The sequence below is a fragment of the Rhinolophus ferrumequinum genome, chromosome 24, assembly GCF_004115265.2.
Source record: "Rhinolophus ferrumequinum isolate MPI-CBG mRhiFer1 chromosome 24, mRhiFer1_v1.p, whole genome shotgun sequence".
In the NCBI taxonomy this organism is placed as follows: domain Eukaryota; kingdom Metazoa; phylum Chordata; class Mammalia; order Chiroptera; family Rhinolophidae; genus Rhinolophus; species Rhinolophus ferrumequinum.
Window position 1 is genome coordinate 44,172,664 of NC_046307.1, and position 16,501 is coordinate 44,189,164.

The window sequence follows — 16,501 nt, forward strand, 5'->3', positions numbered from 1 at the left end:
CAGGGAACCAGCGCTGCTAGCACAGCTTCCAGCAGGAAAATTGGCCTAACTAGAGTTCATAGTCATCGTTATACTCATTATGAGGCCCTAAGAAGCACACATATACCTATGTGGCCACTCAGAATTGAGAGACACACTCCTTCCAGTAAGGCTGCCCTGGGTCACAGCCCTGCGAGTCCTGTGCTAAAGCCCTGATGTCACTGAGGCACCTCGCTCCCTCTGGTCTGGCCATCCCGAAGGAGCCTAATTAGCCTGACGAGGTGTGCAAGCATCACCTACAAAGGGTTAATGGCAGTCCTGGTCCTCAGGGGGCTGATGGTCTAAACCAAAGATGACATCACCATCACCGAGAGAGAGCAGGTAGCACAACCGAGCACCGAACAAACAAACTCTCCTCCCGTCGCCCACATCTGACCTCTGCGGCTGCTTTGTGTGGAGTCGGGCCTTTGCCTCCACGACAACTGTTTCCGCCCTCCCCCTCCCGGTGTGTGGGGGACTGTGCTTCCAGTCCCTCTTCTGCCTCTCCCTGACACTGCTCCAACAACGGTCCTCAGTCTCCTCGTAGGCCCTTTCTGCTTCCTCTCCCTCCATTCACCTTTCTGCAGGGGCGCCTCAGGCTCATCTCTGACCATTTCTGACTCTCTTTTTGGAGACTTCACCCGCTGACTTGGCTTTAAATAGCATTCCAATGCAAATTTTGTGTTTTTTCTAGTCCTACAACTTCTCCAAAACTCAACTTGACCCTAAACAGACTTATCTCATCTCCAGATGGTACTCTTGGTAAGCTCCCTGTGCCCGCCCGCCCGCGTCTCAAGTTGAAACTTGGCGTACGTACCCTCCTCCTTCTCTGTGCTTCATGCCCATGCAGCCAGGAAGTCCTCCTGCACCCTGAACACGCCCCTTTCTCCCCACGTCCACCACACCAGCTCCTCTCTGAACCTTCCCGATGTATCAACTCTCCCACACTTGTCTCCACAGACAGTCTCGCCATCACTCCTGGGCCGTGTCTGTCTTCCTCACCAGTCGAATGAAGTCCAGACCGCCCTGCCTCTCACTCCAAGTCGTGTCTTTATCTGCTTAGCTTGACCTCAAACTTTGTGCTTTATTCTTTAGTCTTTTTCTCTCCCTTTCCCTGAATTGTCAACTCACTATGGACAGTGGACACCTGTTAACTTGATGACCCCAGCATTCTTGTCCCTCCTTCATCTGTCAATGGCACTATTACACTCTCCCCCATTTCATGTGATTCTGGTGGGGCTGTCAACCAGGGGCTACAGAGAGTGGACATGTGATTATGGTGACCTTCAGCCCAATTTTCCTAGCAGTCCCAGCTTATGCCTGTTGTCCCAACAGTTGTTAACAGAACCCCATTTCACTCTCAGAAGTAACTAAGTCAGGATCATGGGCAGGCACCCTACACACGACCCCCAAGAGCACGTCAGAATCCGTGTGTGAGATCACGACGCAGACGCTCACTCCTCTGTTGGCCACTGCAGCCCGGGTTGATGGCAGCTATGTGCCCACCCCACAGAGGAGGCAGCATTCAGAGGGGAAGGCATGGAGGACTGCATTTGAGTTCCTAGATTCAGGTACCTCTCATTTCTAGGAGCCAATAAACTCCCTTTTGGGGAAAATCTAGTTTGAGGTGAGTTCTTGTCCCTTGCAATCAAGAGTTCTGGCTGACACACGACTTCGGCTCAGCAGCCCTCTCCTTCCCCAGTCCATTGCCCTGTCTTTTAGGTCCTGCTGGAGCCCTCCCCCACTGTGAAACTTTCCTAGATACTCCAGCCCAACTTTTCCAGGCTTGCTCTGGACGTGTTTTATTCTCTGAATTCCAGTGATGATCACAGCCTGCCCTGCAGTCTCATAAACACAATGTTTACACTTCATATCCAGTCGTTTCAGGATGTGGGTCTCTTTTTCCTGCAAGGTCAAGACCATAAGCTCCTGAGAAGAGACAGGGACCCAGTTTAATCTTTTATTACATTTTCTTGAGGCCAAAGAAGAGTGCTATGCCCCAGCAGGCACCTATAAGTATGTGTTGAGGATCTGAATTATAAAGGGAATATTGACTATGTGTCCAAGCGGTAGAGAGCATCCTATGGGAAGAGGGCAGTGGGAGGTCACCCGTCTAGCCAGCAGGACAAGCAGGTGGGACAAGAAAAACATATTTTGTCACCTTTCTTCAGGTGTAAAAGCTTCTCCTGCCTGTATCTCGACTTCTTTCACCCCAACTCCATATCTTCACCTCATACTCTTCACCTCATTTCAATGACTTCTGCCTCCACCTCTGGGACCACCATAAAGGCAACAGTGACCTGTCACTAAATCCAGCAGACACTTCCAGTCTTCTCTGGCTGTCACAGCAGCAGGGGGCAGCTAACCAGCCCCCTCTGAAATCTCTCTTCTCTGGGCTTCAGTGATGCCTCCCTCTCCTTATTTCCCCCCAGGTTCTTTGACTGCTCATTCTCAGTTGACTAGGCCAGTTCATCTCTCTCCAATCTTTGAACATTGGGTTTTCCTAAGGTGCAGGCCTGGGCCCTCCTCTCCTCCACATTAAGTCTTTCCCCTAGAAAAATCTCATCAATACTTGTGGATCCAATTGCCATCTTTACGTCAATGATTTCCAACTGTATTTCTTATGGCCAGACCGCTGAGCTTCAGACTCATGTATCCAATTGCTTATTTGCCAACTTTTCTCTCTTGTCTTATAGCTGATATGTCCTACATTCAATTTTTGTACTTATCAGTAAGAATGCTTTGGGCTACAAATAATAGGGGGAAAAAAACAAGATAAAAAAATGCCCTGAACAAAAGGAGGAGCGTTATATAAGCTTGTGGTTATATAAGCTTCCCCTCACCCAGATGCCACTGAAAAAGGGCAGGAGTTGTAGGAAGAAGCCTTGAAATGCCTGCTATGTAAGCTAGATGTGACCGAGGTTGTGAGATAAACTGGACTTAAAGAAACAAAGAACAAAACCACCAGAGCAGACTGGACATATGACAATGGCAAGAACCAGTTGTCTGCCTGCGCCAGTCTGGGCGCTCCGCAGGAACGCTGAGTTGAATTTCAGAAAACAGAAAGTTACAACTATTTTGTGTACAGCTGTGTAAAGTATATATATTACACAAATTGTTCCCTGCCCACCCCTCGTGGTCATGCTTCAAACTTTTTAACAATACTTTTTTGCTCCTTATTCAAGTTTAAAATATTTTCATGACCTTGGGGTCCTGCATGACCCATGCCTGCCTCTCCACCCTCGTCCCCAGCCAGCAGCAGAGTAAGAGCTAAGAATGTGGGCTCGTTGGGTAGCCGGTTAGCTCAGTTGGTTAGAGTGTGGTGCTCATAACACCAAGGTTGCCGGTTCCATCCCCGCATAGACACTGTGAGCTGTGCCCTCCTTAAAAAAGAAAACAAACAAACAAAAAAAGGATGTGGGCTTGGGAGACTGGGAGACTGGGTTTGGATCCTTGTTCTTCTCTTGGCCATGTTTCTTAATACTTCTGTACCTCAGTTTCCTCCTACGTAGAATAAGGATCAGAAACGTGACCTACTGGTGAGGAACACTGTGGTCCCTGGACAGAGAATCAGTGTGTTACTGCACATGAACTGTGGCCTCTTCCTTTCAAGTAGACTACTTGAGGTGTGCTAACTAAGGCTCCGAGTTCTGCCTCGCTTCCTCTGTGGAGTCACGAGAATCATCAAGATTAGTGTCACCTCTGGTAGGACAGGTGGCAATCTTGTGCCCCCAGTGAACTCAGCACCATTTCTGTGGTGTTCTACCAGGAAAACGAACTGAGGTCTGGTCCTGAGGAAACATGTATGGACCCTGAGTCACCCTGTGTGCTATGTGCCCTTGAGTCCATTCCGACTCCTGGAGACCCTATGAATGATGTCTATGACGTCCTGTCCTCAACAGGCCATCAGCTCCCCTAGACTTACGCCTGCGGCTTCTTTCACGGAGTCAATCCATCTCATATTTGGTCTTTCTCTTTCCCTACTGGTTTCTGTTTTTCAAAGCATTACTGTCTTTTCCAAAGAGCCCTGCCGTCTTATATGTATGAAGTCTGTGATCTTTAATAAAAACTGATAAACTGTCAGGGACAGGAAGACCGCGGACCTGTCCTAGCTTGGAGGAGACTGAACATGTGATGTGGATGGGACCCTGGAGTAGAAAGGAAAAAGAGACACTGTGGGCACAGTTGGCAAAACACAAAAGGGGCATGTGGACTGGGCCGTAATATTGCTTAGTGATTTCCTCGTGGGACTGGCTGGACAGTGGTTATGTGGCAATGTCTGCTTTGGGGAAATACACACAGGAGTATTGGGGTGCTGGGGCATCATATCATGTCTAGAGCACGCTCTCACATGGTTCAGAAGACGACTAAGAAAAAAGGGCATATACATGTATAGACACACACACAGTCAATGGTCACTATTTGTGGATTTCACCTTTGTGAATTTGCTTACTTGCTAAAATTTATTTGTAACTCCAAAATCAATAGTTGTGGTGCTTTCGCAGTCTTTCAGACACGTGCTGACTGGTGAAACCCTTGGGTTGCCTAACAAACATTTCCAGCTGAGGTCGAACAAGATGACACCTGCCTTCTTGTTTCAGCTGATACTGTGATTAAGTGTCCTTTTCGCCACCTATTAGTGTCATTTTTCTCATCTCTGTGCTTTTTGTTGGTGATTCGGCTGTTTAAAATGGCCCCAAGCTGGCGTTCAAGTGCTGTCCCGTGTCCTAGGCCCAAGAAGGATGTGCTTTACATTATGGAGAAAACACTTGGGCAGATAAACTGAGTTCAGGTTTGAGTGACAGCGCTGTCGGCCGTTGCAACGTTAACGAATCAACAATACGTATTAAATAAAGTGTCCCTAAACAGAAACACGTGGGACAAGCTGAAGGCTTGAACTTGACGAAGGCGTGGCTGCAGCGGCTGTCCGGAAGCTAACCCGGGATTGCCCAGGGCCGCTCCCCCAGCGGAGCCCCGTTCGCTGGGACACAACGTGCTCCAACGCAGACAAGCGATGCGGCGCAGCTGGTCCCCCAATAGTGTCGTTTGGTCGAACGCGGACGCGATTCCCTAGGAACTGAACGGTCTGCACCGATCGGCCTACGGTGAAACCGGTTTCCTTGCTACGCTCTCGGGCGAGAAGTCCAGAACCTTCGACACCCTGAGCGAGGACTTACTTCCTGTACATATGTGTACGGGGGGCAGGGGAGACGGGGCAAATAAGGTGAACCGCTCACAACTGGGGAATCTGGGAGATGCGCACACCGAAACTTTCGGTTCTATTCTTGCAATTTTTCAGTAAACGTGAAATTACACGTCCCTTCTAAATATAAGGCCTTCCTCTTACACGCCAGGGCGGCCCACGCTCCCCTCGGGTCGCGGCAGGGAGGGGGCCCCGCACGGTGGCCGTCCGCCTCGGGGCCGCCGGGCCAGCTGAGTCGGCCGGGCGCTCTTCGCTCCCCTGGACGCCCATATCCGACAGCTCCCGGGCCTCGCTCACCCTCCCAGGCGTGAATAAGAAACGGACGCCGGACCCGGGCCAGGCCCTGACAGCTGCCTCTGCACCGAGCCCGCTCGGCCGCCCGGAGCCCGCGGGCACCGTCCAGCGCGGTCCATCCACCTGCGTGGGGCTCCCGTGGGCCCCTCCGCACCGCTGCCCTCCACAGGGCGGCGGGCGAGCCCAGCCTCTCCCGCCTTGACTCAGCTTTCCCGCGCCTCGCGCTAGGCCGAGTGCGCCTGCGCAGCCGCCTCACCGTGACTCGGCGGCTCCGAGAAGCTGCGGGATTGTTGGAGAAGGGAGGCGGAGGGGCGAGGAGTGGGCGGGCCTACGGGGTCCTGCCGAGGCGGGATTGGCCGGCTTGTCGATGACGTTTGGGGCCGCGCCAGGGCCGCGGGGCCGCGGCAGGACGGGATTGGCCTGTCGGGCGGTGACGTCATCTGGAGTGCAGGGAACGCCCAGGCAGCCGCGGCTCTCTTGACGGGGTCGGAGCGAATAAATGGCAGGGAGCTCAGAGCCGCGCGATGCTGCGCTCTCCCGCGGGCTCGGGTCGGCATCGGCTGCTTCTCGGGTCCAGTTTTCCTCGTCCTTTCGGCTTTGTGCCCCGCGGTTGACCACGGAAAGGGAGACCCAGCTTCCGGTCTCCGCCACCTTCCGCTCGCCTGCGCGGCTGCCCGGGCCTCCGGCGGGAGCCAGGTGCGCGGCAGGGCCGGGGAGGCTGCCCAGGGTCCAGGGTTGGGGCCGGCGGGGGCGCGCAGGGGCCGGTGCAGGCGTCAGACACGCGCCCCGGCCTGTGAGGACGGATAGCGCGTTCATGTCCCAGCCCGACGACCACGGTCGGGGGCTGTCACAGCGCTGCTGTGGTCTCAAGGACTGAGGTTGGATTGCGGTCAGTGCCTTCGACCAGAGATTTCGGAACGCGCGCTCGGTGTTGCGCGCTTGTGATACGGCGACGGGCAAACCCGTCGTGGCCCCAGCGCTCCGCGGACGCCGAGGTAAAGGACGGGTCCGCAGGGGGAAGCCGCCTGAGCGGGCGCCGCCAAGGAACGACGGGCTCCTTGAAGAGTAGGGGCTCCGCGGCTCAGGTGGGGCGCGCCGAGGGCGGGCGCAAAGGCCCTTTGGAGGAAGTGACGCTAAACCGAGACGGGGAGCCGAGTACTGGGTCGGAGTGTTCCGGGCTTAGGGGACAGCACAGGGGACGCTCGCAGGAGTGGGGAGAGCCCACGGGACGGTCCGGAGAGGCCCTCGGGACTGGAATTCCCGGGGAGAAGATTGTTTTGAGAGGTTGGTGGGTACCAGATCTTGGGGGGACCTTGGGCCATGTGCTGTGGACCTCAGTTTTCTCTCAGGTGCAGCAGCTTCATCCGTTGTTTACCTGCTTTCCACGGGGAGTGAACAGCTTACCTTCTCCCTGATCAACTCCAGGGTGGTTGTCAGTAACACTCAATACGTAAGGGAGTTAGAGAGCAGCGAGGGCCGCGGGGAATCTCAGGGTAGGGTAGGCAACAAATGTGGCACAGCGCCTGCTAACTGTGTGTTTAGGTCAACAAGTACATTCAGGATGGAATTGTGACTGTAAACTTCACAGAGGCTGCTACTTGCACAGGCAGCCGAGTAACGTGAATACAGGAAGCCTTGTCAACATGAGTCAGTTTGGTTTAATGAAAACCTGAACTCGGGGTGAGCTTCGTAAACTAGGAATTAAAAGCGTTGGAAGACAATCCCTCTCAATGGGGCTGATTCCGAATGAGCTGGTCCTTGTGTTAAAACTCCCATTTTCCTCTTTGTGGAAAGACAAGAATGTGTGAAGCTTTGGTCCCCCCCAGGGGCCTAGGGTGACCTGGGCACTGACGCTCCCTACAGCGCATGTTTGTTTCCTTTCTTTAGCTGTAAGTTATAAATCCTGGTCTGAAATTAGAGCTGTCCTTGCTTTCCTCCTAACTACTCTATTTCTTGTAGGTGCTTGCACTCTGCCGTCTTTTTTTGGTCACAGCCTCATAATGGAGTTCCCTGATTTGGGGAAACATTGTTCAGAAAAATCTTGCAAGCAGCTAGGTAAGCACTTTTAAGAGAATACTAATGGAAAATGGGTCCTTTGTTGGCTCTTGTGGGGAAGAACTGGCCATTATATTAATTGCCAGGGCCAAGTGGATAAAGTGTGCTGCTTCACTGTGTGTGATACCAATGAGATGGGATCTCTTTGAAAAGGTAGCTTTACAGATTGTTCCATGGGGCTGACACTGAAATTCATGACCCCCAATGTTTTCCTCATCTGTGATGCCTCAGGGGTGTACCTGATGGGCATAAAGAGCTTAGCGTAGGTAAATACCTATTCAATGTGATCTATAATTCTTTTGTTCTTGTCTTTAAAACACTTGACTGTTTTTTTGTTTGTTTGTTTTTTAGATTTTCTTCCATTAACATGTGATGTATGTAAACAAGATTTCTGTAAAGATCATTTTACTTATGCGGCACATAAATGTCCCTTTGCATTCAAGAAGGTAATTAATCATACTTTATCATACTTTAGAATCAAAAGATTCTAATCTTCACTCTCTAGCTCTGCTGCCCAAAATATATACTAGCCACATGTAGCTAATAATTTAATTAAAATGGAAGAAAATGTCACATCAGTTTCTCAGTCACACTGGCCACACCGCTGTGTTGGGCAGTGCAGGCATGGAGCTTTCAGCATCACAGGAAATCCTGGACAGCACAGCTCTTCATACCGAAAACTGATTTTATTTTCAGGGACTCTTGTTGTACTCAAACCTTCACAGCTTACTTTACAGGTTAAAATACTTCTTCCTCTGATTCAAGGGAAGACCTGGCTGTGTCTCCATGGGATGCAAGAAATAGTTTAATACCTGATGTCAAATCTAATCTGGAAGGTATTAAAATGGTTACTCATCTTGGTCACTTTTCAGCCTTGATGTCATATTTCAGTGATGCAAGTAATTAATACATGGTAGGAACCGGAAGCTGACTTTCAGAACACTGACTCGCAGAAGTCCAAAGGTTTAAGACTTTCATTGTGGACTTTGCAGATGGCTCCCCGCCTGTGTTTGCTTTGGTTCAGGGGGGCTCCCAGATTATTTTAGTGAACACTCTGAATCAGCACCCTGCTGCTGCATCATCATGGCCGTTAGAAATGTGAATGACTCAGCATTTCAGACTTTGGTCAGTGTTGGCTAGGGTCTGGCGTTTTCCAGCTCGGGGGTGGGAGGGTGACTCACACACATTGCTCATACTTACCAGGCGCTGTTGCCTAGACCAAGCTATGCATTTATTTGTTGACTTGACCTCGGTAGGGAGAGTCTGCCTAACGGTCTAACGGTCATTTAGTAGCACTTTATTTCTTAGTGTGACAGAGCTGCCACCTGCAGGAGCACTTCAGGGTGACTTTCCAGCACAGCCCCCAGACAGTAGGCTCCTGTGATTCTGTGATTACCTGTCACCCGTCTGGATATCAGTGGTCCCCTCCATTTTCTCGCGGAGCTAAGTTCCGCAGCTCCTGCCCTAGGTCAGAGCTTGTCTTCACCGTGCTAGGTGTTCAGCCTCTGGGTGCTCTGTTGTGCTGCCAGGGCCCCCGGGCCTGGGTTTGGGTGACCATAAAGTCCCTGAGCGCTTAGCCTAGCTGTGTGCTCCCTTGTCCACTGATGAGTGAATCTCCTTGCGTGTGGAAGCCACAGAAGGACCAGAAAGGCTGTTTGCAATTGCAGGGAGCTGGAGGGTCTATGGGTAGTGTTTTCTTCTGTTCTCTCCACTCTAGAGGTGTTTGGGCAGCTTCACCTCTCAACTGGTGCTGGACACACAGCCCTCTGTCCTGAGACCATCAGATTTTACCAGCTTCCTTCTTTGGCTGCCTTTCACTGACTTAGGGTCATTTTTATAGGTGGTTAATAGTCCATTAGGTTTAAGTTCCTCTAGATTCCACTTAAGGAAACTTTCTCCTCAAGTCCTAGGGTGTCTTACTGTTAGTCCACAAAACTGACACGGCCTTCTCCCGAGTGGTCGGCCTTCTCCCGAGTGGTCGGGTATCAGTGTTTGTACTCTGTCTGCTTTTAAATGTGCTATACATTGTAACTTTTTCTTTTGTGACTTTTGATGCTCTACTCTGGAATATCATCTTGTATTCATTGTTTTTAGGATGTTCAGGTCCCAGTATGCCCACTTTGTAACAAGCCAGTCCCAGTAAAAAAGGGGGAGATACCAGATGTTGTGGTAGGCGAGCATATGGATAGAGACTGTAAATATCGTCCTGAGAAGAAAGAAAAGGTAAGGTCAAATTCTGTGTACCTCTGAATGCTGCTTTTCCTGTAGGGGGGAACGGGTCAGTTATCTAATCAGTGCTAATAATTTGTGTACTAAATAAAGCTCTAAGGATACTCATTATAGTAGCGTTTTCCCATGTTGAGAATGGCATTGGTTTTTACGGTTTTATAAACATATTTTGTAAATAGTTGAGTCTACATGAGGATTTGCTTTCTTTACAGGAATTTCACATTTTTCCTCCCAAGATGGAGAGTTTATGTGGCTTTCTAGAATCATTCTGTTAAGGCACACTTTTTTCCTAAGCACCTCCGAGGGAAATGTAAAAGGATAGGAAACTCTAGCATTCAGTGTTCTTGTTCGGTAGCATTAGTATTTTTATCAAAGTTCTACATCTGTGCCTTTGGCATAGAGCCTGTTAGGGAAAACCACAGGCTCCTGTTCCCCGCAGAGCTGCTTTCACTCTCAGCCAGTGTGGTTTGGGTGGGGTGTCTGCTTTTTCTCCAAGTGCGAGTGTTGTAGTTCTAGTTTGTCTTGCTGTCCCTTTCCCTTTGGGCGTTACCTATTTACCAGTGTGAGCTGAGTGAGCATTGCTCTCCTGTCCCCATTCTGACACTCACACATTCTCTTCCCATCACCCGCCCTCCCAGCAGATGTGGAGTGTACATTTGGGTGGGTGTTCCAGGCCTGTCACCTTGAGGATGCCGCAGAGAGGCTTCCTTTCCATTTCTCTCCATGGATCCCTGCTCCCTGCGCCTCCCTTACAGTGGATCCCTGGTTTCCTGTGTCCTTTGTTTTCTTTCTTGGTTTACTCTCTTGTTTTGGTGGAGGCATATCCTCCACTTTCTTCCTCAGAGGGAGAATGGAAGATGAATTGCCATGTATCTCCAGGGCCTTTGTTCTCTGCTTCTGCCGGATGGGCTGCCCGGGAGAGTGTCCTTGCTCTGAACTCTTCCCTCCAGTCTCTGCAGGGACTGGTTCGTTTTCTTGCTTTTGCTGCTGTTTCAGAGAATTCACACGCCATTCTTCTGGTCCTTGGTGGGACCACTTTTCCTCCTGGCAGCTTTGAGGGTCTCCTCTTTACCCAGAGGTTGGAAACTTCACGTGGAGTGTTCCTGGTGTAGGTCCATGTCTGTCATGCTGGGCATGCAGTGGACCCTTCCAAGCTGGAAACTCCATTGCTTCCTCCACCTGGACCGTCATCTTGGATTCTCCGATTTCTCTCGACACCTCTTACTAGGGAGCTGGACCTCTGCACAGGCCTCCTCTGTTTCCTCTTAAGTTTTCTTTTCCCTGTGTAATCTCTGTCCAGGTTGTTTGTCCTGTGGCACAATAAAGGTCCCCCTCGCCTGCCTGGGCACAGTGTGGACTCTGGCCTTTGCTGTGGGTCACCTGCCCTGGCCACTTCCTCAGGAAACCCCGGAGGTCTGTGTCACCCACCAGGTCTTTCTTTTGGACTAATCAGATTCCCCAGAGAAGGTGTTCTGTTCCCTGCCTGGGGAGTGCACTCTGGCTTCCAGAATGCTGGGAGCCAAGGGGAGAAAGCCATCAGATGTCCACGTGGAATGTGAACTCCTTACTGCCCATCGACTCACCCTCCCGTCTTTCTCGTGGTCCCCTGCCCACTGCCACTTCCCCAGGCCAGGAGCCTCTCTCAGCCTCTGCAGAGCACAAATCTCCTGCTGGCGTTGGTAGGGTCTGCGGGTCATAGCCATTGCTCCAGTTGTGGTCCCACATACCCGAAGATTCTAGTATGGCCAGTTTCTGAGCTTTTGGGGATTTTGTTTCATAGGTAGCGTCTTCTGTTGATCTTCCCTGTCAGCTTACATCTGGCTTGCTCATACCTGCCAAGTCTGTGACTACTCGTCCATGTGCTTTTTCCCTCAAATATAAAAGACATGTTTTCTTTGTACTCTTTGGCCCTGGGGGTTTATCCCTTTCCAGAAAATCTCTTTTCTGTCATTTTCATTATTCAGGAGATAGATGTCCACCCTAAACCAGAGGTCCAAGGAGACTTAAGTTGAACCGTTTGTTCTCTCCCCTTGAACTGCAGATTTCCAGCCTGTGGGGCCATCCCCAGGGCCACCTCCCAGGTCTGGTCTGCACCAGCTCTGCAGCTTGCTCTGCAGCTTGCCCTCCCCGAGGGCCCTGCTGGTTTGTTCAGGTTGTTTTTCTACGGCTGGCTGCTTTTTAGATGCATTGCACCCATTTTCCTGCCCTATTGCTCTCCAGAATGGGAACATGGCTTTGGAAGATCTTGTCTTCAGGAAGCTGGCGTTTGTCAAGCTTGAATCTCAGTTTCTAATCATGGATCCTTGTTGGATAGTCATCAAGTACCATGTTTCCCCCGAAAATAAGACCTAGTCGGACAATCAGCTCTGATGTGTCTTTTGGAGCAAAAATTAACATAAGACCCGGCCTTATTTTACTATAATATGAGACCCGGTCTTCGATAATGTAAAACCAGGTTTTATGTTAATTTTTGCTCCAAAAGACGCATCAGAGCTGATTAGGTCTTATTTTCGGGGAAACACGGTATCTTACTACATTATATTACATACATAGCAATTATAATATGTAACGGGAAGGTCCGTTAACTTTGCTTTCTGTGCTCCACCTCAGACATGAGGATAATCTATGCCTTACCTACCTGCCAACACAGATCCCTCTGAGTCGCTGACTCCATCCCCTTCCCAGCCCTGGTTCTCCCAGTCTGCCATTGCCGTCCACATGCGCTTTGCCCTCCAAGCCCTCTGGAAATTCTTTTCAAACATCCCTGCCTGTTACAGGGCCACAGCTCCACCTGGCGTGTCTTTCTCCCAGACTGACTCAGTCCTCCTATTGTTGGCTCAACCCAGCCTTCCCCCTAAGTCCCCCGTCACCCAGTGCGTGGGTGTGCCCTCCTTTGTGCTCTGGAGCCCTTCGCTCCTGCTGCCTGCAGCAGACGCCCAGTACTCAGCTGGTTGGCACCCTGTGTTCCTTTGCTCTCTGCACAGGCAGCTCATAGCTCCTGTCCCCAGCCTGCGGGGCCCCTCCATCTCCACTGACATTCTTAGTGCACAGACCTAGAAGTGCCGGGGAATTTATACCACCCCCCAAAAAAAGAACCTGATAACTAACGGGTGTAGGGGCCCCAGATGGATGCTCCAGCCCCCTCGTCCCTGTCCCCAAAGCCCCTGGAGCCTGCTTCCTCTGTGGGATTGCATGATGCCACATGCTGGGCCTCCTTCCCACCCATGTCCCCAGCCCCACTCCCCTGGGTTTTGTTTTTTTCCTGAGAACACCCCAAGTTAATGTGCTGCTTTTTTATTTATCCCTTGTTAAAACTTTCCTGTGCCCTTAATTAGTATTCATTGCCTTACCTGACAGTAAATTTGAATGAAAACTTGACCTCTTCATTCCGTGTAGCTAAGGACTGTTTCTAGTTTAAATGTCAGTGGTCTTATTGGGGGACTTGTTAAGTAATTGCTTATTGAAACAATTGAAATATTGAAGTAACTTCTGTTTTCTCAGATTTTTATGTACCGGTGCTCAAAGGAGGGATGTAAGAAGAAAGAGATGCTGCAGGTGACTTGTGACCAGTGTCGTGGCAATTTCTGTATTCAGCATAGACACCCCCTGGACCACAGCTGCAGACGCGGGAGCCGCCCCATGAGCGTCGCCGGGTGAGAAGAGACTCAGCCAGACATGCCAGCTTAACATTTTCGCTGCGACGTTGGCCTATAGTCAAATGGTATTTCCATGCCACTGACTGCAGCGTTTGACTTTACCCCACGAACTCGGTGTTCCAGAAGGGAAATTTAGGAAAGCAGATATACATTTTTCTATATTTTTGTGTTTTTCAAGAATGAATAACAGTAGGAAACTTTTATACTTTAATCATCTATTTTAATAAAATGTAACACCTTAACTGTGTTTACTTAAAAAAATGAATACTGTAATTATTTTCTGGGGATTTTTGACACATTTTGGAGAACAAACTTGAAATCATTAATGCAGTGAAAAGGTTAACACATCCAGTAACGTGAGTAGAACCAGCTCCCAGCCCACACTGGGGCAGAACAGCTCTGAGCATTGTTCTGTTAAGTTGCTGATGTTAAATGTTTGCTGTAGGAGTTTGAATGAATAGAATCTAAATTAAAGCTGGATTCTAGTTGTATTGGTGCCAGTGACTGCCATAACCAAGTACTGCCGACCGGGCGGCTTGGGCAGCAGGACTTCATCGTCTCAGGTCTGGAGGCTGACATTCAAGATCACGGTGTCGCAGGGCTGGCTCCTCCTGGGGGCTCAGACGGAGGGTCTGCCCCAGGCGAGCGGCTCCCCTCGCTGCTGGTGGGTGCCGGCAATCCTGGGCGTTCCTGGGCTTGTGGACGCACCACCCATCTCTGCCTTCATCACAGGGCCTTCTCCCTGTGCCTGTCTGTCCAATGTCCCCTTTTTATAAGGACCCAGTCAACTGAATTAGGGCCCCGCCCTACCCCACTGTGAGTTCGTCTTAGCTGAGCACATCTGCAACGACCCTGCTTCCAAACAAGGTCCCACTCTCAGGTTCTGGGGTGAGAACTTGAACCTATTGTTCTGTGGGGACACCATTCAATCTGTTCACCAGCTTGTTAACCAGACTTACCCTCCTCAAGTCAGTGGGAACATTTACCCAAGCTTGCTGTAGAATCAGCAGGAAGCATGAGTTACTTTTTAGTTACATTTGTTTCTGTTGTCTGTGCCCCTAACCTGGGCCCTAACTGCCTGTGGCTTTCTTGATAAGCTCTGAAGGCATTGGCTGAGTATTGACCCAACTTTTCTGCATAGGTGTTCGGCCAGGAGAGCCTCTGAATCCAAGCCGTCGGGGGCTTTCAACACCCTGTCTTCCAGCTGGTTGGCTCAGCGATTCAGGTATTATGCAGTTGCTTTCGTGTGGGGGTGGCAGTCATTTGTCCCAGTGATGTGGAAAGGCCATCGTGGTGCAGTGACAGCTGACCATGGAAATTACAGGTCCATGTACAGCTCAGTCATAGGAACACTCAGGACTTTTAAACTTTAGCTTTCCAAGGACAAATGCAGTTCATTCCAGCTCAGGTGGAATCTAGCAGTGACATTTCATGGCTGGTTTTTGAATGAAGTACTTACTGTATTTGGCCTGTGTCTCTTCTGTGACCAACCACTTCTGGTTAATCATGGCAAATTGACAAAATAAGGTATTCTTTTGTTCTCTTTCAGGTCGAAAGTAAAGAGATGACATGACTCTGTTCAAGCTGGCACATTAGCTTATTTTTGTATATTATATTAACTTTGTGGGTAACTTTTGTGCTCTAGTACTTTCATAAATCTTATGGTAAAGGTCTGAAACTTTTTAAAACTTTCCCAATAAAATGTGTAAATTCTTTTGGCAAAATAATCAGAAGGGTATTAATATTGTAAGGTGGGTTAAGCTGCTATAATATCCTCCCTTCCCCACCCCAAATAAAACAAAGTGGCTTGGTGAGCAAAGGGTCTGAGTGTGCTGCATCAGAGGGCGGCTTTGCCCTGGGCTCAGTCGGTCCAGGACCCAGTCTTCCAGAAGCTTCACCATTTAAACAACAGACAGCCGCTCGCACTGTCTTCAAATGTGGCTTATGTGGCAATGTGGCCATCGGAGCTCAGGAAGTGGGTGGGACTGGTGCCCCCCCCTTGTTAAGGGTCCAGCCCACCGCCCCCACTCCCCTGCGAGGACAGTCCTATGACTGGGCTGATTCTTACACTGGTGGCCTCAATATGTGGCGAGAGAGCTCTCATTTCCTGGCGTCTTGGGGGAAAGAAAATGCCATCCAAGGTGGGTCCTGACCTTAACCTACTGGCCACCCAGCTGTATGTTCCAGATACCCCACTGAGCCTGGATTAACAAAGACCCAAGCAGTTACTCTCTTCTGGTTTCATAGCCTCCAAATAAATGGGAGAGGGGCTTGTAGTCAGGGTGCATTCTACATAATACGTGGTCAAAACTGTTTCTACGTTGTCTTTATTTATGGAATTTGTTCTTGACCCATGGTTCTCGAGCTTTTGCATGCATCAGGATCGCCTGGAGGTCCTGTTAGAACAGTGCGGGGCCCACCCCAGACTTCTGATTCCGTGGGTCTGGGGTGGTCCTGAAAGTCTGCAATTCCAACACGTTCCCAGGTGAGCTGGGGCCAGGGGAGCACACGTGGACAAGCCACTTTCCTGATCTGTGCTGTCCACTGTGGCCGTCACTGGCCACGTGTGTACGGGAGCATGTGGAGTGCAGCAAGTGCGATGGCAAGACTGAACTTCTAGTTCCATTTAATTTATTGACGTTTAAAACTTAACTTGATCCAGGTATTAGGGAACTTTTAAATGTGTTAGGAACTTGGGTATGCGAATGTGTTTTTCGGACTGTAAATTTTATGAAATCTACATACAGATCAGGTCTTCCTCAAGAAAATTAATGTCCAAGTTGAAAAATATGCAAGTTCAGAGTCTAAAACACTGGGCTTTGAAGACATAGCAATAATTAGGAAAGTAAAATATCTCTTTGTTAAAAATATCATTTACATATAGATAATATTTTGGATATGATCGATTAAATAAAACAAAGTTAATTTTACCAGTTTTCATTTTGTTTTTAACTGGCCACTAGGAATTTAAAAATAGGTAGGTGACTGCATCATGTTATTAGACAGCACTGTTCTTGATCAGCAAAAGTGAAGGACGGAAAACACC

At 49.7% G+C, this 16,501-nt stretch overlaps 1 protein-coding gene across 4 annotated transcripts; it reads left to right on the top strand.

Annotated features, from left to right (window-relative positions):
- Positions 1–5,963: 5,963 nt before the first annotated feature.
- Positions 5,964–16,299, top strand: ZFAND2A (zinc finger AN1-type containing 2A). Of its 4 annotated transcripts, XM_033096824.1 has the most exons (7): positions 5,964–6,211; positions 7,475–7,570; positions 7,922–8,016; positions 9,665–9,793; positions 13,301–13,452; positions 14,597–14,680; positions 15,005–16,299. In XM_033096824.1, exons 2-7 carry the CDS (start codon positions 7,516–7,518, stop codon positions 15,021–15,023), a joined length of 534 nt encoding a protein of 177 aa, XP_032952715.1. In that variant the 5' UTR covers positions 5,964–6,211; positions 7,475–7,515; the 3' UTR covers positions 15,024–16,299. The 4 variants fall into 4 exon arrangements, 3 of the variants coding, with proteins under 3 accessions (XP_032952715.1, XP_032952713.1, XP_032952714.1); XR_004422001.1 differs by lacking the exon at positions 15,005–16,299 and having other exon boundaries at positions 13,301–13,520; positions 14,597–14,676; XM_033096822.1 differs by lacking the exon at positions 15,005–16,299 and having other exon boundaries at positions 14,597–14,979.
- The last annotated feature ends 202 nt before the right edge of the window (positions 16,300–16,501 follow it).